At 41.2% G+C, this 20,909-nt stretch overlaps 1 protein-coding gene across 10 annotated transcripts in view; it reads left to right on the forward strand.

Annotated features, from left to right (window-relative positions):
- The window catches only part of DIP2C (disco interacting protein 2 homolog C), a 496,242-nt gene that overhangs the window by 197,123 nt on the left and 278,210 nt on the right, over positions 1-20,909 (forward strand). For 6 of the 10 annotated variants that reach the window (XM_056519534.1, XM_056519533.1, XM_056519538.1 and 3 more), the window contains one exon: positions 9,687-9,755. The exons of the other annotated variants lie outside the window; for them this stretch is intronic. In XM_056519534.1, coding sequence (XP_056375509.1) covers positions 9,687-9,755 — 69 coding nt within the window. The remainder of the gene's footprint in view (positions 1-9,686; positions 9,756-20,909) is intronic. 10 annotated transcript variants of the gene reach the window in all.

Below are 20,909 nucleotides of genomic sequence, written 5' to 3' on the forward strand. Positions count from 1 at the left end.
GACTATGTAAATGCATGTAAAATTTCACCGCTGATTTCTGTCGTAATTTAATACCCATAGAAGAACCTTAGAGATTTTATCGGTCTTGTAGAGTAGAGTGAATATAAAGTGTATTGCGAACTGCTCCACTTCGTGCCTGGGTGTGGTTTAATATATTACTTTCCCGTGAAAGTGGAATAGAACTGCCCGTTTTTATGTAAGCATGCAGAAGTCCCAACCTTTTATTTGACTGCAGTGGGTCTAACCGCTGCCACACCCATGATCTCGAGACCAAGATTCCCGAAACCTCCATCTCAGGATATGTTCACACTGAAGTATTTTGCCGGCGGCCGCCAGATGAAATCTACGCTCACAGAATTCTACAAGTGGAAATTCTGTTCACATTCCTCAGTGTGAACATATCCTAAAAGAAGTAGCATTCTGATATGCGTAGTACAGCACCTGGCTATCTTTGACTGTTATAGATGATGCATACAGCTACCAGTGCACGATCGATAGCCCTTCTCGACCGGTCATACATTTTTCCCCTATCCTGAAAAGGGGATTGTTAAAAAATTGTGACAAAACCCCTTTAAAGTGTTTGTTATTAGAAATAACTTTTGACAGGTTGCCCAGACGTGTCAAAGGTTTTGCTCACACTGGGACTCACGCCTTAGACCTGCAGAGATCGCTAGTTCCAAGTTGGGAAATCAAGCAACATTCAATTCCCCGGCCAGCCACGATCGGACCTTTTGATATCTGTACTACTTCAGTATGACTTAGGACCCTGTCTCTTTTATTGCACAGGGTTCTTTAATACCACACAAATAGTAATATCCACTAGTAGTGGGGTACATAAAAGTGCTCTGTTTCAAAGATCTTGGAACAGAAGGGCCTGTTTAGTGTTTCCCCCTCTGTAAGCTTTAATATTTCTGGATCCAATGTTGGTACAAGAGTATCAACCTTTTGAATAATTTCAAGGAGACGATATTTGATTATTTAACAGCAAAGATGAGAAAAAGTGCACCACAAAAAAACAATATTAGCAATGTAAAAAATATATCTTTATTATGATCACAAAACATATATAAAAGACCGATAAAAATACATATACACAATCAGGAAATAGCACCAGATACATACACATATAGATAGGAGGGCACACACTTCAATATAGAAATGAGAACTAGATCACAGGTCAGGGTGTATTAAACACAAAAATCAAGTAAGTAAGGTGTGGTAAAATACCACAGGGATACAGCGTAATGAAAGACCTGGAGAGAACAAAATAGGACTAAACATCATAGAAGAAGTGCCAAACCATACCTATGTTACCCCAACAACCGTTTCGCTGTATGATTGCTTCCTCAGGGGGCGTGAAACGCCCCCTGAGGAAGCAATCATACAGCGAAACGGTCGTTGGGGTAACATAGGACTAAACATCATAGAAGAAGTGCCAAAGCATACCTATGTTACCCCAACGACCGTTTCGCTGTATGATTGCTTCCTCAGGGGGCGTGAAACGCCCCCTGAGGAAGCAATCATACAGCGAAACGGTCGTTGGGGTAACATAGGACTAAACATCATAGAAGAAGTGCCAAACCATACCTATGTTACCCCAATGACCGTTTCGCTGTATGATTGCTTCCTCAGGGGGCGTTTCACGCCCCCTGAGGAAGCAATCATACAGCGAAACGGTCGTTGGGGTAACATAGGACTAAACATCATAGAAGAAGTGCCAAACCATACCTATGTTACCCCAACGGCCGTTTCGCTGTATGATTGCTTCCTCAGGGGGCGTTTCACGCCCCCTGAGGAAGCGATCATACAGCGAAACGGTCGTTGGGGTAACATAGGTATGGTTTGGCACTTCTTCTATGATGTTTTGTCCTATTTTGTTCTCTCCAGGTCTTTCATTACGCTGTATCCCTGTGGTATTTTACCACACCTTACTTACTTGATTTTTGTGTTTAATACACCCTGACCTGTGATCTAGTTCTCATTTCTATATTGAAGTTTGTGCCCTCCTATCTATATGTGTATGTATCTGGTGCTATTTCCTGATTATGTACATGTATTTTTATCTGTCTTTTATATGTTTTGTGATCATAATATATTTTTTTACATTGCTAATATTGTTTTTTGTGGTGCACTTTTTCTTATCTTTGGTGTTAAACTATATAGTCGCACCATTTACCTCCATTGATTGGCAGGGTTCTCTATATCGGTGTATGATACCGTATTTGATTATGGCAAAGCTGAATGTAAATGGATTTGATGACCTTTTTTTAACAAATGCTATTTGAGTTGATAGTTGAGTTTGATTGACCGTTTTATTTCACACCATATAGAAGTATCCCTGAAATCTATATTCTGAAGCTTCTCAGTCCTAGCCTTTTCTAGGTTTGCCTGAGAAGAAAGGATGCCAGCTGCCCTTGTCGATTTAATGAAAAAGAGTTTGTGTACAGGTAATATTATGAAAATGGCGTTAATAGCTGCTGCCGGAGATAGGAGGAAGCGGCCAATCTACCTTGTCAGTAATAGCCGGCGTTGATGGACTCCATTTAAGAGATGTCATTAATGTTGATCCTGATGAACGATAATTAAAGTGCTGCTGGCTGATAATGTTTCTGCAAGGCAGCAATTTAAATAGCTTTGTTGACATACTAAGTTAGTGCGTTCTCTGCATTGGATATATTTTGGTGGAAGTTAGTCAGGTTTAGATGCACTAGTGCAGTGTTTTGAAGAACTGTGACCTGATCCTATAAACACCTTTTTGTACAGATTTTTTTTATTCTTCATTTGCTTTGTTAATGCAAAGTTAAAGGGGTATTCCAGGCAAAAACTTTTTTTTCATAGATATCAACTGGCTCCAGAAAGTTAAACAGATTTGTAAATTACTTCTATTAAAAAAATCTTAATCCTTTCAGTACTTATGAGCTTCTGAAGTTAAGGTTGTTCTTTTCTGTCTAAGTGCTCTCTGATGACACCTGTCTCGGGAAACGCCCAGTTTAGAAGCAAATCCCCATAGCAAACCTCTTCTAAACTGGGCGTATCCCGAGACACGTGTCATCAGAGAGCACTTAGACAGAAAATAACAACCTTAACTTCAGAAGCTCATAAGTACTGAAAGGATTAAGATTTTTTAATAGAAGTAATTTACAAATCTGTTTAACTTTCTGGAGCCAGTTGAGATATATATATATATATATATATATATATATATATATATATATATATAATATATATAAAGTTTTTTCCTGGAATACCCCTTTAAGTAACTTTCTAAATGGTCTTCCTTCAGAATTTTCTACCATTTTACTGCTGTGCCAACTGACCAATTCTGGCTTCCCATATCGGAGCAGGCTTTGTATCTTGCTGTATGCCTGGACATACCAGCCTTCCGTTGGAGGTATACGTTAGGAGTCCTTCTGTCATATACCTCTGATGAAAGGGGGAAAGGCACAGTGTGAACCCAACCCAATATCTTGGGTATAACATTGTGTCATTTCCTCAGTATAGCCAGCTTGCTATGAATGTCAAAATGAGTTTCGAACGCTTGGAGCAGGTGGCGGGGCTCGTGACGTCACGGCCACGCCCCTCAATGCAAGTCTATGGGAGGGGGCGTGGCGGGGGGTGACATCGCGACCCCACAGAGATCCAGCTGCAAGACCCCCACGATCAGACATCTTAAAGAGTTCCTCTTTAACTTGTGGATGAAGTGTTAAATATCCTATCCACATGCATTGTGCTGTGAACAATTCAGACTAAGGTGAGGAATACACGGGCAAATCTGCATTAGTTGGGCCATGTATGAATATGGCCTTAGACATCTGGTGGTCAACTATGCATTCACAACTACAGGTGTCAATGGTCAGCTTTGGTAAAATAAACTTCCATATACAGTGGTCCCTCAAGTTACAATATTAATTGGTTCCAGGACGACCATTGTATGTTGAAACCATCATATGTTGAGACCAGAACTCTATGGAAACCTGCTAATTGGTTCCGAAGCCGCCAAAAGGTCATCCAAAAATAGGAAAAAAAGAGAATTCAACAAAAATAAGTAGATAACTAATATAGATAAAGCAAATCCTTACATATAAAAGTAAGACAGATCTGCTGGAGCTGTAATCACTATCTATTTCAGTGTTTCCCAACCAGGGTGCCTCCAGCTGTTGCAAAACTACAACTCCCGGGCATGCTGGGAGTTGTAGTTTTGCAACAGCTGGAGACACCCTCTTTGGGAAACACTGGTCTATGTAGAGGACAGGAGCTTCTTCAGGGTCCTGTACAGAACACGCAGTGTCCTAAAAATAGTAAAATGGAGCCGCCCTCACCTGATGCCCAAAGGAGCAGCTAACCCTGGCAGAGGTAAAGAGTACAGAACATGTAATACCTCCCTGTACTGTAGGGGGCGCTAGCAGATACCAGTCAGTGCATACACTTCAGTAATACAGGTAAAGAGTACAGAACATGTAATACCTCCCTGTACTGTAGGGGGGCACTACCAGATACCAGTCAGTGCATACACTTCAGTAATACAGGTAAAGAGTACAGAACATGTAATACCTCCCTGTACTGTAGGGGGGCACTACCAGACACCAGTCAGTGCATACACTTCAGTAATACCGGTAAAGAGTACAGAACATGTAATACCTCCCTGCACTGTAGGGGGGCACCACCAGACACCAGTCAGTGCATGCACTTTATGACTACAGGGGTTTAAATAAGTAAATGTCCATTCTGATTGGTCCATTCTTCCAGCCCTTGACACGTTTCGCAGATTCCATAGCATTGTATGTTGAGTCTGGTTTCAAGTTATACAATGGTCCAGTAAAGACCATTGTATGTTGAAACTATTGTATGTTGAGGCCCTTGTAAGTTGAGGGATCACTGTACATGATTGCCATCAGCTGTATAATGGTAGATCTAGCCAGCAGAAATGGATTGCGTTGTTTCGGAGACTTTGAGTCCTATTACTGTAAGATTACTACATCGTCCTACATTTGTCAAATGATGATCGCTACATCTACCTAGTTCTGTGGAAATGAGTTTCGTCAATTATCAGACCCATCAATCACAGCGGCGCAGGTTGACTACTATAAGATAACACGTCCTCATTTCGCAGGTCCGCCAGATTCAGATTATTTAAAGGTTTTTTCTCCAGCTATATATTAAAAGTTTTTACTACTTTTGCTGAATACAAAAGCAGATGTGAATAGCGGCTAATTGGTCCCCCCTCCCCTGTTTCTTTCTCTCAAGGCATTATTCCGATATGCTTAAGAATTAAATGTTTTCTGCAAGATAAATTGCTAATTGCACCTCGCAATTCCCATCTGTGGAGAAAAAGTTCTACATAATGGAACTATGAAAGAAAATAGCGGATTTAGTCAAATAAAATCTGCATAAATGAACATCATACATTGGAAAAAGTCTTTTGAGTGTTTTTTTTATAGGTGTACTTTTATACCCGGCACCATCTTACTGCATAGGATTCGTGTGCCCTACTTACTTCAGGCCAGTAACTTTACTTTGGAAAGGTTGTTCCTTCTCGTGGAATAACTTAAAATTAATCTGTCATTATGAAAAAGTTCTTTAATCTACTATCGTCGTTTTATACAGCAGCAGTTTAGAATAGTAATACGCAGCATGTGGGGAAAAGATTCAGAATAACTAGAAACTTTTGATTGGCTCTTTCTATACTTAGGAGTCCAGTGGGTGGTCTCACTCAGCCTTCCCTGTAAATGCATGGATACACAGATAGCTGTCACTCATTGATTAGAACCTCCCACTGGACTCCTACTGAAGAGAGATGTTAAAGGGGTTCTCCACCAGAAGGTGATTTTAGTATGTACCTGGCAGACAGTAATGGACATGCTTAGGAAGGATCCCCGCCTGTCTTGGAGCTAAATGGCTGTGTTGTGAGATTACCATAACTGGCAATTTCTTTTTGGAGTTTGTTCTCTCAAACTACAAATCCCATAGTTGTTTCTAAGTGTGAAGTCATCCTTTTTCCTTCCAAACATCCGCTACCACACCCATTGAAATACACCTGTGTTGCCTTCAATGCATTTGACCAGTGTTTTCTGACCAGGGTGCCTTCAACTGTTGCAAATTACAGAATGATCTCCCCTCTGAACAACTGACTAGTGATGTAATGTCTCGCGCTACACTACGACCTGGGAAAAACCTAAGACAACACTCATTTTGTATGCTGTTAAAAATAAATGTAGGGGCAAAAATCATGTGATTGGTACAGGTACTGTAGCAGTGCTGACATGTGTTAAGTCTTTTGGCATTCAGTGCTGCTTGCCCGCAAGCTGGGAGTTTGAGACCCCTGCCTTAGATGAAACTCAAACATGAGGCCCTCACGGACACTCATAGTTAAAAATGATATGCAAGTGAAAATAAAAGTAAACTGTAAAAATTGCATATTGTATGCATTGCCATTAATTTTACATATTTAGCAGAGTGAGTTAGGCGGCAACAAGGACCCTGCAAGTGGGGGGCCTTAGGCGGCTGCCTAACTTTCCTAATAATGGAATCCCAAAGGTGACTGATGCCTCTGTATGCCATCAGTCAGAGGGATATAGCATATACTATGTTAAGTGGAAGCCATAACTGTGATGTGAACAGAAACTTATCTAGAGTAAAGGTAAAGCACTTGCGTCATATTTTTTGTGACTACAAACTAGAACTAAATAAAATGTAAACATTATTTTACAATTATATAAATAAAAATTCTTAAAAAAAAAAAAAATTGAAATAATGAGTGATCGGGAAAAATAACGGGTGTAACTGCCAGCGCTGCCCCTGCATTGCATAGGCAGTAGTGTGGGCTCCGGACTTGGTGCCAAAACTTCGCTAATTATGTATATTGGTGTAATGAAATCATGCACTGAAGTAAAGTAGAACCCACAATGTATTAGAATTAGGTCTATTAGAAGTGGTAAAATCGCCCACCCATGAGGGTTAATCTGTTTCATATTCTAACAGCTCTCACTTTGGTCAAGTACTTTTTATAGCCTAGGTATCCAAATTTTGGACCTCTAGCCGTTGTAGATTTACTACTCTCAGCATGCCCAGACAGCCAACGGCTATCCAAGCATGCTAGGAGTTGTAGTTTTGCAACGGCGGGAGGTCCACAGTTTGGAGACCACTGTTCTGGAGACCTCTTTAATATGAAAGGTGTTCCCGATTTTGCAGTGGAAGATTGCATTCATAGCTCATATTCCCTGCAGCGGCCGCTACAGGGGAAATTTGGTACTACAATTACGGTAGCTATTCAAATTTGTGACCTTTCATGAATGGACTAAAGTTCTCCACTGTTGCTCATAAAAAGGGTGCAGAGTAATAATATCCCCTTCATGATGTATATTCTTCCTTAAAAACCATACAAAGGGATTGTTAAAATAAGGCAACCCTTTTTATATTGTGTTGTCAGTGCTTTATAAATGTACAAGAATTTTTCAAAGCTGGCTTATTTCTTTACAGTATTTAAAGGGGTATTCCAGGAAAAAACTTTTTTATATATATATCAACTGTCTCCAGAAAGTTAAACAGATTTGTAAATTACTTCTATTAAAAAATCTTAATCCTTTCAGTACTTATGAGCTTCTGAAGTTAAGGTTGTTCTTTTCTGTCTAAGTGCTCTCTGATGACACGTGTCTCGGGAACCGCCCAGTTTAGAAGAGGTTTGCTATGGGGATTTGCTTCTAAACTGGGCGGTTCCCAAGACAGGTATCATCAGAGAGCACTTAGACAGAAAAGAACAACCTTAACTTCAGAAGCTCATAAGTACTGAAAGGATTAAGATTTTTTTAATAGAAGTAATTTACAAATCTGTTTAACTTTCTGGAGCCAGTTGATATATAAAAAAATGTTTTTTCCTGCATAACCCCTTTAATGTCCAGATGCCGCTAAACCCATGGGGTGAGCTGGTCCTTCAAGAGCTATGCTAGATGGCCCGCATAGATTGCAGCATTGCTTTTAAGGATAATCACATGCTTTGTTTTTCATGTTTATTCATCTTGTGATATTATCATCGCTCGCTAATTCCATTTCTCAAAACCACAGATTACATTTTTTAGACAGATGTGTCCTCACTTACCTTTTGCATTTTGGCTCAAATTAAAAGCATTGAAAAAAATGTATTTCACACTACTCTGGCAGGAGGTGTGTAAGCAATAGTATGTAGGCACTTACAGTAGTGATTATGATGCCAATTACTGCCTATCCTGCGTTTTGCTTACAAGAATATATTGAATTTGGATCATGAGGGGTTATTCCAAGATTCAAAGTTTTCCACTATCCACATGTTAGGGGTAAAAGGGGTACTCCGGTGCTTAGACATCTTATCCCCTATCCAAACGCCGCTGGGGACCCCCGTGATCTTGCACGCGGCACCCCGTTTGTAATCAGTCCCCGGAGCATGTTCGCTCCGGGACTGATTACCGGCGACTACAGGGTGGGCGACGTGTGACATCATGCCTCCGCCCGGGTGTGATGTCACGCTCCACCCCTCAATGCAAGCCTACGTGAGGGGGTGTGACAGCTATCACGCCCCCTCCCGTAGGCTTGCATTGAGGGGCGGAGCATGACATCACACGGGGGCTTGACGTCACACGCCGCCCGCCCTGTAGTCCCTGGTAATCAGTCGCGGAGCGAACATGCTCCGGGGACTGATTACAAACGGGGTGCCGCGTGCAAGATCACGGGGGTCCCCAGCGGCGGGACTCCCGCGATCAGCCATCTTATCCCCTATCCTTTGTCTAAGCACCAGAGTATCCCTTTAACTAGTTAATAAGCGTGGGTCCGATCATTGGGACCCCTACCGATCACAATAGGATGCACACTCGTATAGAGTCCGCCAGGGGTCAAGTCCTTCAGGAACGCATGGGAACTGAGTTTCTGCACTTTTTCCACAGCAGGAACACCATTCCCATTAGCAGGAGTCCTGCAGGACCAGCCCATGAATGGAAATCATGTGTGAGGTCCTTTTACTTATTTTTTTTTTCCGGGACTTGACCCCTGGAGTCCGCCCACTGGACTCCTAAACTCAGAATACGCAAGAATTTGAAAAGAATAAATTATCCTGGAATTCTTCTATTAATCTGCCCAGCTTTCCATGCTCTATAGCATGCTACCTGCAGATTGGACTGCATAGAAAGGTAGGGTGAGACCCATCTGTGCATAACATAATTAAACAATAACTATACTTCATAGAATCCTTAACACTGGACTTTACCCCAAAGGACAATTTTAGATAATTTCTTAAATTTCTAGTTAAAGGCGTACTCCGCTGCTCAGCGTTTGGAACAAACTGTTCCCAACTTTGGAGTTGGTGCCGGGAGCTCGTGACATCATAGCCCTGCCCCCTCATAGTGTCACGCCCCGCCCCCTCAATGCAAGTCTATGGGAGGGGGCGTGACGGATGTCACGCCCCCTCCCATAGACTTGTATTGAGGGGGCATGGTGTGACATCATGAAGGGGCGTGGCCCTGACATCACAAGCTCCCGGCACTGTTCCAAATGCTGAGCCGAGTACCCTTTAAATTCTTGATTTGGTGGGAAAATGTACATAGAACATTGCTGACGGTTGGGGGTGTATTTGTGTATGAAAGGGCCTTAATATTGAATGAAATGTGTCTTGCCTGCAATGATTTATTTCACTAGCTGTTTCTTCCACAATAACTGTTTTCCAGGTCATCCATGTATCTCGGGTCCCTCAGCAATGAGATGGCATGGGAGGTCTTGGAAAACAGCAGCATTATGTAAGAAGGATTCATACATATTTTCAACATTTGATTGTGTTTGTGCCGTGTTTCGACGTCTCCTCGCCTCTGTGATTCTTGTGATTTATTTCTGCAATCATGTAATGTTGTGCTCCCGGGAGTGAACCAATCAGGAGCTCCTTCATGGCGACAATGAGAAATTAGACTCCAAGAGAGTCAAGAGCTTGTTCTCTCCCCGTAATGACTCGACATGGCGGTCCATAGCGTGTCATTTCTCGTGTTGATTATCCATTGATTCGATGCTTATGTGTGATGCTATGTGATATTTCTGTAGCATTCAAAAGTGAAAATTCTAAATTGACACCCCTCCTAATTCAAAGGGGTTGCGTACGCTCAATGACAAGCCGCTTAATAAATGACATGGAGAAATAAACACACGATATATTAGGTTCATAATCGGTAACGTGAGTGTTTTTTTTGGTCCTGTATCTTGAAATTGATGGGCAATAAATCCAAAGCTTCCGGGAGCGGCCATTTTTCTTTATGCAGGCCTCAGTAGAGGTGGAAAAAAAAAAAAGTAAGACTCTGATTAATATGTAAAAATGCTAATGTGATTCCAGTAAGCACAATAATACATAGTTTATAGAAACAAAAAAGAGTCAATGATAATATATCAGCTGTTATATGCTTAGGTACTACTCAAAAATCTGAAGCCTGTAATAAACTAAAATGGCTTTACCTCGAAGCTGCTGTGGAGGAGAATGTTAAAGGGGTACTCCGGTGGAAAACTTTTTTTTTTTTTTTTAAATCAACTGGTGCCAGAAAGTTAAACAGATTTGTAAATTACTTCTATTAAAAAATCTTAATCCTTCCAGTACTTATTAGCTGCTGAATACTACAGAGGAAATGGTTTTCTTTTTGGAACACAGAGCTCTCTGCTGACATCATGAGCACAGTGCTCTCTGCTGACACCTCTGTCCATTTTAAGAACTGTCCAGAGTAGAAGAAAATCCCCATGGAAAACATATGCTGCTCTGGACAGTTCCTAAAATGGACAGAGATGTCAGCAGAGAGCACTGTGCGCATGATGTCAGCAGAGAGCTCTGTGTTCCAAAAAGAAAACCATTTCCTCTGTAGTATTCAGCAGCTAATAAGTACTGGAAGGATTAAGATTTTTTAATAGAAGTAATTTACAAATCTGTTTACATTTCTGGCACCAGTTGATTTAAAAAAATAAATAAAAAAAAAGTTTCCCATGGGAGTACCCCTTTAAGATGTGATATTAATAGAGCATAATTGTGAAATCTGACAGTACATGTAAGGGCGCATTCACACTATGGAATGTCCACACAAAGAAATTCTGGGCGAATATTCAGCGCACACTCTGTGCTAGGAGCGCTTGGACATGCTTCAAGATTGACGGTAATGCTGATCTGAGTGGAATCTGCCCAGAAAGAATGAATATTTCCATGGGAAATCAGCAGTTGTGCAGTGCAGCAGAACTAGATTAAACACAATGGGAGGCTGCTGCACTGGAGTTTTAAAGGGGTACTCTGCTGCTCAACATTTGGAACAAACTGTTAAGAACGCTGGAGCAGGCTTGTGATGTCATAGCCCACGCCCCCTCATGATGTCACGCCCCGCCCCCTCAATGCAAGTCTATGGGAGTGGACGTGACAGACGTCACGCCCCCTCCCATAGACTTGCATTGAGGGGCGGGGCGGGACATTATGAGGGGATGCTGGCTATGACGTCTCGAGATCCCGACTCCAGCATTCGTAACAGTTTGCTCCAAACGCTGAGCAGCAGAGTACCCCTTTAAGCAGATTTTTGAGTGTGAATGTGCCCTGATACTTGGTTTTGCAAAAAATCTGATTACTATGGCTGAATGATCAACAGAAAAGTTTGTATCGAGTAGGGCCTAGACTCTGGACTAGGGCATTCTGTGTATCTCTAGTAACAAGACTGTCCCAGTAACAGAATTGGCACCGAAAGCAGAGACCGAGCAGTCATGGCCATGACCAACTTGCATTATTGATCAAAATTTGTCACAGAACCTCCTTAAAGGGGTTGTCCAGATAAATGTATTATTTTTTAAATGGGGAAAAAAAAATGAAATTGTTGGTATACATCTGCCCCTGATTCTTTACTGACGCCATTCCAATGGAACATTTTCTACTTGTGCCTCAATGTACACAGTCTAATTAAAAAAATATATTTATTGGGACAATCTCTTTAATTTTATTACAGAAACTTCAATGTTACACCTCTTAGGCCAGTTTTAAGTGAGTGTATTTGTGTGTATTTCCGCTACAGGGGTGACGCCTAGGTCTTTGGCGACCGGATGCATCGGGGTTCATACGGTTTTCAATACAGTTCCATAAGTTTTCTATAATGAAAATGTATACGGGAACCGTACTTGAAAAACGTTGGGGGGAGATTTATCAAAACCTGTGTAGAGGAAGAGTGGTGCAGTTGCCCATAGCAACCAATCAGATCGCTTCTTTCATTTTCCACAGGCCTCTAAAGAGGCCTGTGGAAAATGAAAGAAGCAGTCTGATTGGTTGCTATGGGCAACTGCACCACTCTTCCTCTACACAGGTTTTGATCAATCTCCCTCGTTGTGTGAACCCACCCTAACTTGTTCCATGTCATTTTCGACCTCTCAAATAAAGCAAGGCTTCCATTCACTGTCAGCTAGCAGATATCTTGAACATGGTTAATAACTGAATTACAAATATATTAGAATGTTGCTAAACATTTTAGTCTTCCATGAGTAAACAATATATGTAAAGTGGAAAATCCCTTTAGAACCAATTACTAAAAAAAAAAAAAGCAAAAAGAAATAACAATAATAAAAATAAATAAATAAACTGAGCGGGGATGTTGTTTTTTTGCACTTAGCAGATTTCCTGTCAGTAATCCCATTATCGGACACAGCAGTCAGTCTCTTTAGTGAATTGTCAGTCTCTTTAGTCATTTTGTACAGAGAGAGTCTGGTAATAGAGAATGGGGGCTTGTTCTCAAGCGTCAGATCAAATTACCTCTGAATGTCAAACTTTTGTTACTTATAAAGCTTCTTAAACCCTGTTGTATTTCTTTAAACATACCTGTCATTTCAGGTAATGTCACAGCAGAAGCTGTTGTGTTTGTACATGAGAAGTAGCACTATTTCTGTCTATTGTGTAATATGCATATGAGATTTTTCACCATTTTCCCCCTCTGTAAGCTTCATCTTTAATTTTCAGTTTTCCATGAGCTAGTGTATGAATCCTAGCCTCCGTAATGTCTCATACCCTGCACACACAGAAGGGCTTTGCTCTGTCTTTAAAGTACTGTACATCCTAAGAAGCAGCAGCAGCACTGAGGGCATTATAGAGCAGTATTGAACAGTATAAGCTGTGATTCAAGCCCTGGGGAGAGATCTTATACTCACAGTCAATTTGTACTGACTCGCATCTCCTTCCTCGCCCTTCCCTCTTACGTAGTTAGCATGTTAGCGAGCTCCTACTCCATCTTGTAAACACAAGACTGAATTGAGTTGTATTTTTCAAGTCCAGCTAAAATGTACATATCCCCTATTCACAGGATGGGGGATATGAAGCTGATCGTGGGGGGGGGTCCAACTGCTGTGACGCCCTGCTATTTAGGATGGGACCTGGCTTTCTCAGTGAGGAGCAAGTGTCATCTACGGGTACACAGCACACACTCAACTCATTTATTTTGGAGCGCTTACTGTCTGTAGAAATGAATGGAGCGCTTGCTGTCTGTAGAAATGATTGGAGCGCTTGCTGTCTGTAGAAATGATTGGAGCGCTTGCTGTCTGTAGAAATGATTGGAGCGCTTGCGGTCTGTAGAAATGATTGGAGCGCTTGCTGTCTGTAGAAATGAATGGAGCGCTTGCTGTCTGTAGAAATGAATGGAGCGCTTGCTGTCTGTAGAAATTATTGGAGCGCTTGCTGTCTGTAGAAATTAATGGAGCGCTTGCTGTCTGTAGAAATGAATGGAGCGCTTGCTGTCTGTAGAAATGAATGGAGCGCTTTGCTGTCTGTAGCATGTGCTCCTCAATGACAGCTGGATCCTGTTCCAGAGATCGTGGGGGGAACCCTATCCTCTATGCCGTGGAAAGAGGATAAATACATTTTTGCTGGAGTTCTCCTTTAAAGGGGTACTCCGGTGGAAATTATTATTTTTTTTTAATCCACTGGTGCCACAAAGTTATACAGATTTGTAAATTACTTCTATTTAAATATGTTAATCCTTCCAGTACTTATCTGCTGCTGGATGCTCCACAGGAAGTTGTATTTTTTTCTGCTGACACCTCTGTCCCTATTAGGAACTGTCCAGCACAGGAGAGGTTTGCTATGGGCATTTGCTTGTACTCTGGACAGTTTCTGACATGGACAGAGGTGTCAGCAGAGAGAACTGTGGTCAGACAGAAAGAACTATACAACTTTCTCTGGATCATACAGCAGCTGATAAGTACTGGAAGGATTAAGATTTTTGAATAGGAGTAATTTACAAATCTGTTAAACTTTCTGGCACCAGTTGATTTGCAAACATTTTTTTTCCAACAGTGAAGTCCTTTAAAGGGGTACTCTGATGGAAAACTTTTTTTTTAAATCAACTGGCACCAGAAAGTTAAACAGATTTGTAAATTACTTCTATTAAAATGTTTTAATCCTTTCAGTACTTATTAGCTGCTGAATACTACAGAGGAACACAGAGCTCTCTGCTGACATCATGAGCACAGTGCTCTCTGCTGACACCTCTGTCCATTTTAGGAACTGTCCAGAACAGCACATGTTTGCTATGGGGATTTTCTCCTACTCCGGACAGTTCTTAAAATGGACAGAGATGTCAGCAGAGAGCACTGTGCTTGTGATGTCAGCAGAGAGCTCTGTGTTCCAAAAAGAAAATAATTTCCTCTGTAGTATTCAGCAGCTAATAAGTACTGGAAAAATTAAGATTTTTTTTTAATAGAAGTAATTTACAAATCTGTTTAACTTTCTGGTTAATTTTGATTTAAGAAAAAAAAGTTTTCCGCCGGAGCACCCCTTTAAGTAGCTATAAGATAAATTTGTCTGTGCTGCATATTTTAAAATCTGAATGCTTATTGTTAGCTGTTTCTGTGACAGCTTAGCACAGTGTTTTCCGAACAGTGTGTCTCCAGCTGTTGCAAAACTACAACTCCCAGCATGCCCGGACAGCCAAAGGCTGTCCGGGCATGCTGGGAGTTGCAGTTTTGCAACAGCTGGAGCCACACTGTTTGGGAAAACACTAGCTTAGCATGTTTAAATGATGACAGTAAATGATACATGGTGTTTAATTGATAGAACCTGAGAAAATAAACAAATCTTGGGATTGTTGTTACATTTTGATGCTTGTCTTTTGCGATAGCAGTTTAGGGAGCGAAGGTTTGATGTATATTGTTTTTTGAAATGAGACGTTACTTTGTGATACATATCTAGACATGTGCATGGCTGGAATGTTTGAATGACATATCGTGATCAGTAATTACACCGTAATAATAATATGGACTGACATCCTAGCATGAGGTCTCTTCAATGTAATGAGATGTCACAGAGCGATATTCCTTTGCATGTCGTTTCCCAGCTTTTGCAAAACTAGGACTTGAGGGGTTGAGCCTTATACTATATCATGAAGTTGTTGTGGTTAAAATCAGGGCTCAGGTCCTGCAGGAACGCATGGGAATGGAGTTCCTGCACTTTTTCCACTGCTGGTACACTGTTCCCATTAGCAGGAGTCCTGCAGGGACCAGTCCTTGAATGGAAAACTGGGGTGAGTTGACCCCTGGTTAAAATTCATGACTGTGTATAATCTGCAGCAGAATCCGCAACCATAAAATACAGTGCAGGCTTACTGCAACAAGTCTGCAATATTTGCACAAAATAAATTGCCATGCTGCAGAATTAAAAGTAACTCTGCAGATCAGTTTATTTATTAATTTATTTATTTATTCATTCATTCATTCATTCATTCATTCATTTATTCATTTTATTTATTTATTCATTCATTCATTTATTCATTCATTTATTCATTTATTCATTCATTTATTCATTTTATTTATTTATTCATTCATTCATTTATTCATTCATTTATTTATTTATTCGTTCATTCATTCATTTATTGATTTATTTGGTTGGTTGTTTATTTTATTTCTAATCCTTTATTTTCAGAAATTGTTATTAAAACAGTAAACACAAAACATAAGGTTTTTGCATAGTACAGTACATGAAAAAAGAAAGCAGAAGGCGCTCCGTGTGTAGGATCTAGAGAGGGACCAGCAGCCGCTTACCAAGGCAGATGCCTGATAACGCTGCGCATGTGCAGCGAAACGCGTTACATCTTTGCACAATAAAAAGACCTGGTTCTACTCTTGTGGTTTTGCCAATCTTCTTCGGCCAGCGCCAAAGTTATTCCTGCACCACTTCTAGTCACTCTCCTTTCCATAGTCCCTGGAAACTATATATATATATATATATATATATATATATATATATATATATATACCAACTCCGAAAATCACAGCACCAGTCGGGTCTTGGATCATGAAGAAAACTGGAAATTTTTTGTGTCCACAAAATAAAGTGCAACATTCCGACAGCAGTAGCCTATATATATATATATATATATATATATATATATATATATAGACAAAGAATAAGTTAGCCAGCACTTTAGTTGATACCAAACTATTATATGGACCTGGCCTACAGGTGCACGCTACTAGTCTAGATATACAGCAACAGAAGAATGCAGCAGCACACTGCAAGCACAAGGATATAGATGAAACATGAATATGCAGTTAAAACATGGAGAGCTATACAGCTATGGTGTAATAGATGCAAATGTGAAACTATGAAATAGTGAGGCACTTAGCTCGCAAATTTGTCTCCAAATTTGCGAGCTAAGTGCCTCACTATTTCATAGTTTCACATTTGCATCTATTACACCATAGCTGTATAGCTCTCCATGTTTTAACTGCATATTCATGTTGCACCTATATCCTTGTGCTGGCAGTGTGCTGCTGCATTCTTCTGTTTCTATATATATATATATATATATATATATATGTAGATAGAAGGGCTGCACGATATATCGCAAAAGCAATCGAATCGCGATTTTCGCTTTTTGCGATATGGCGATACGGCCCCCCGGGAAAACATGCGATTATCTGCTCGGGCTCCTGTGGCGGGGGCCGGCCAGAGCAGGGAAAAACTAATTTAAATACTAAAAGTCAGTGTTTCCCAACCAGGGGTCCTCCAGTTGTTGCTCTTAGCATGCCCAGACCGGCAAAGGCTGTCCGGGCATGCTGGGAGTAGTAGTTTCACAACAGCTGGAGGCACCCTGCTAGAAAAACACTGAGCTAAGGGCGCAGGGAGAAAAATAAAAAAAAACCTTCTGCTCACCTAGTCCCGGTCCCTGCAGATTCGTCTCCGTGCGGTCCGGAGTTTCCTCTCTTCTTAGTGCAGTAGGACCTTTGCCTTTTCAGTCAATCACTGGCCGCAGTGGTGTCACGTGTCAAGCCAGTGATTGGCTGATGGAGAATGGTCTTGTACTGCAGCAATACACTCGGTTTCCCGGGTCCTGCAGAAGATTTGAAATCCACCCAGGAAACTGAGTGTATTGTTACAGTACAAGAATGTGACAGGAGGGGAGGGGGGGGGGGGGGGGAAATGTTACAAGGGGGGGGGGGGATGTGACGGGAGGGGAGTGGGGGGGGAAATGTGACAAGGGGGGGGGGGAAATGTGACAAGGGGGAGATGTGAAACAGGCGGTGGGCATAAGATGGGTGGATAAATGTGAAATGGAGGCGATTGGATATGAAATGGGGGGATTTCACCATTTTTTTTTATTATATCACATTGCATATCACAATATTTAGGCCCAAAATCGCAAGCGCACATTTTCCCCATATCGTGCAGCCCTAGTAGATAGATATCTATACAGTACATGGGGAAATTGTACATATAAAACAGAGGATTCATGTAGGTAAAAGGAATAGCACTGCGGGTTCATTTCTGTATGGACTGTATGTAGATTTTTTTTTCTGCAGCATTTGGATCAGATTCACCTTAGAAGTCATTGTCATATGGTTCAGATGGGAAATCTGCCTAATTCAGCACTCCTGTGTCTAGGCATCTTCTCCACATAGAGAACACATAGAGAACACCTCTGAATCGTATTCCTCAGCAATATCTCTCTTACTGTAAAAGCAAAGAGGCAGAATTAGGATGGCGCTTATATATAAGGTTGAGGCAACACACTGCAGACTATTTCGTTTTTGGAGTTCAGTGGGAATGTGTCACAGAACCATTGTGGGGGATTCATCAAAGCTTGTTATAGAGAACCTGTCATCAAACCATATTTTCTAAACTAACTCAGATTATATTCCCTAACTACTCCTAACACCCCTCCTGCCCTTAAAAATGTTTTCGGAGCTTTAAAAAGCTGTGTATCATACCTTTCCCCTGCGAGAGCTGTACCTCACTAGCCCCACACGGACTTCCTGAGTTTGGTCTCCTGCAAGGCCGGGAGGAGACCAAACTAACTGTTTGACTTGCGCAGGGAACAGAAGAGAGCCCTTGTGGCTGTTTTTTCACATTAATCACATAAAAACATAGAAAGGTTGAGAATGTTAACAGCAAGTAAATAGCAACGTGTGTTATTACTACATAAAGAACAATATATTAAAAGTTTAGTCTGATGACCGGTACTCTTTAAATGGGAACTCCGCTGGAAAACATTTTTTTTAAATCAAGTGGTGCCAGAAAGTTTAACAGGTTTGTAAATTAGATAAGATGGACATGGGGGTCGGCACTACTAACTCCAGCAAGGACAGTAGTAGATGGGAGTAATGAGGTGTATACTCGTCTCTATACAGTCCACTGGTAGCGGTGCTCAATCCAACAGCAATATACGATATTCAACACTTGTCATCAAAGGATGGCACTTCGCAATGTGGATACAAATAGTGCAGATTTATTAACTTACAAGAGTCAGCGGGTTATATGGATCCAAGAAAGGGAGCAGACAGATGGAATAACATCCGTTTCGCGGTTAAATGCCACTTCTACTGGTTCCTACCTGGTTTCGCGGTTAAAAGCCACTTCTACTGGTTCCTACCTGGTTTCACGGTTAAACGCCACTTCTACTGGTTCCTACCTGGTTTCACGGTTAAACGCCACTTCTACTGGTTCCTACCTGGTTTCACGGTTAAACACCACTTCTACTGGTTCCTACCTGGTTTCACGGTTAAACGCCACTTCTACTGGTTCCTACCTGGTTTCACGGTTAAACGCCACTTCTACTGGTTCCTACCTGGTTTCACGGTTAAACGCCACTTCTACTGGTTCCTACCTGGTTTCACGGTTAAACGCCACTTCTACTGGTTCCTACCTGGTTTCACGGTTAAACGCCACTTCTACTGGTTCCTACCTGGTTTCACGGTTAAACGCCACTTCTACTGGTTCCTACCTGGTTTCACGGTTAAACGCCACTTCTACTGGTTCCTACCTGGTTTCACGGTTAAACGCCACTTCTACTGGTTCCTACCTGGTAGGAACCAGTAGAAGTGGCGTTTAACCGTGAAACGGACGTTGTTCCACCTGTCTGCTCCCTCTCTTGGATCCATATAACCTGCTGACTCTTGTAAGTTAATAAATCAGCACTATTTGTATCCACATTGCGAAGTGCCATCTTTTCATCTTAGATGACAACATTTGTAAATTTCTTCTATTAAAACATCTTAACCCTTCCAGTACTTAGCTGCTGTATACTACAGAGGAAGTTTTTTTCTTTTAAAATGTCCTTTCTGCCTGACCACAGTGCGCTCTGCTGACACCTCTGTCCATGTCAGGAACTGTCTGGAGTAGTATAGGTTTGCTATGGGGATTTGCTCCTGCTCTGGACAGTTCCTGACATGTACAGAGGTGTCAGCAGAGAGCAACGTGGACAGACAGAAAATAAATTCAAAAAGAAAAGAACTTCCTCTGTATTATACAGCAGCTGATAAGTACTGGAAGGATTAACATTTTAAAATAGAAGTAATTTGCAAATCTGCAACAGCACTCTTGGTCAAAAAATGGAGGCTCTTAGCGCACTTTATGATCAAAATGTGGTGGATGGGGGAACACATTTTGATCAAAAAGTGCGCTAAGAGCCTCCATTTTTTAACCAAGAGTGCTGTTGCAACTTTCTTTTTTGTACATTTTGTATTTGCCACAGCAGCGGGCACCTGTGTATTAGGTTGTTGTGCTGGCTATTTTTCCTTTTGTTTTTAATTTACAAATCTGTTTAACTTTCTGGCACCAGTTGATTAAAAAAAAATGTTTTCCAGAGGAGTACCCCTTTATAGTGGTCTCCAATCTGTGGACCTCCAGCTGTTGCAAAACTACAACCCCCAGCATTGGGCATGCTGGGATGTATAGTTTTGCAACAGCTGGAGGTTACTCGGCTATGTCCTTTTTTTCTGCCAATTTCCACTGCATTTCTCTGGAGTGAATGACATTTCCAACATGTACCAGAGGATGCATTACAGATTTTGCCATACTTGCTGGAAACAAAAACAAAAATTTTTTTTTTTTTAAATCACATGATATGGCCATGTATTGTGGATTTTATTATAAACCCATAAACATCTGAATATTATACAATATGTAACCACCCAGAAGTAAGGTTCATATCTCGGTAATTTCCGAAAGGTTATCTTACGTCCTCCATGAATGTCTTAGTGACCGATCTTGATATATCAGATAGATAGGAAGGTGCTACAGGATATCTTCACCATAAGGTGACAGAAGAGATGCCATGGAGCTCGGGGCAGATAGTGTTTTAGTTCTATTAGTCTTATTTGCTGATCTGCTGGCTGTTCACTGTGTTTAACCTGTGTGCGGGATGATGTCCTTGACATAATGTGGAGCTGATCGCTGCTGTAATGAAGAGGAGAGAAGAGACTGGGACTATTAATAGACTTGCTTAGTAATCACAACGTGTTACCAGGAGTAACAACAGGGATTCGCTGCTGACGTACGTGAGAGAGGCTCTTACTTAACCCTGACTATTCCTGTAACTGGTGCATATAATAGCATGTAATGGATCTGGCCTCGTCACAATTGTCTTCTCTATCTGCAGTGTCTGTGAAAGTAGAAATAATTATGACCTGATTCC

Source organism: Hyla sarda, chromosome 5 (genome assembly GCF_029499605.1).
Source record: "Hyla sarda isolate aHylSar1 chromosome 5, aHylSar1.hap1, whole genome shotgun sequence".
In the NCBI taxonomy this organism is placed as follows: Eukaryota; Metazoa; Chordata; class Amphibia; order Anura; family Hylidae; genus Hyla; species Hyla sarda.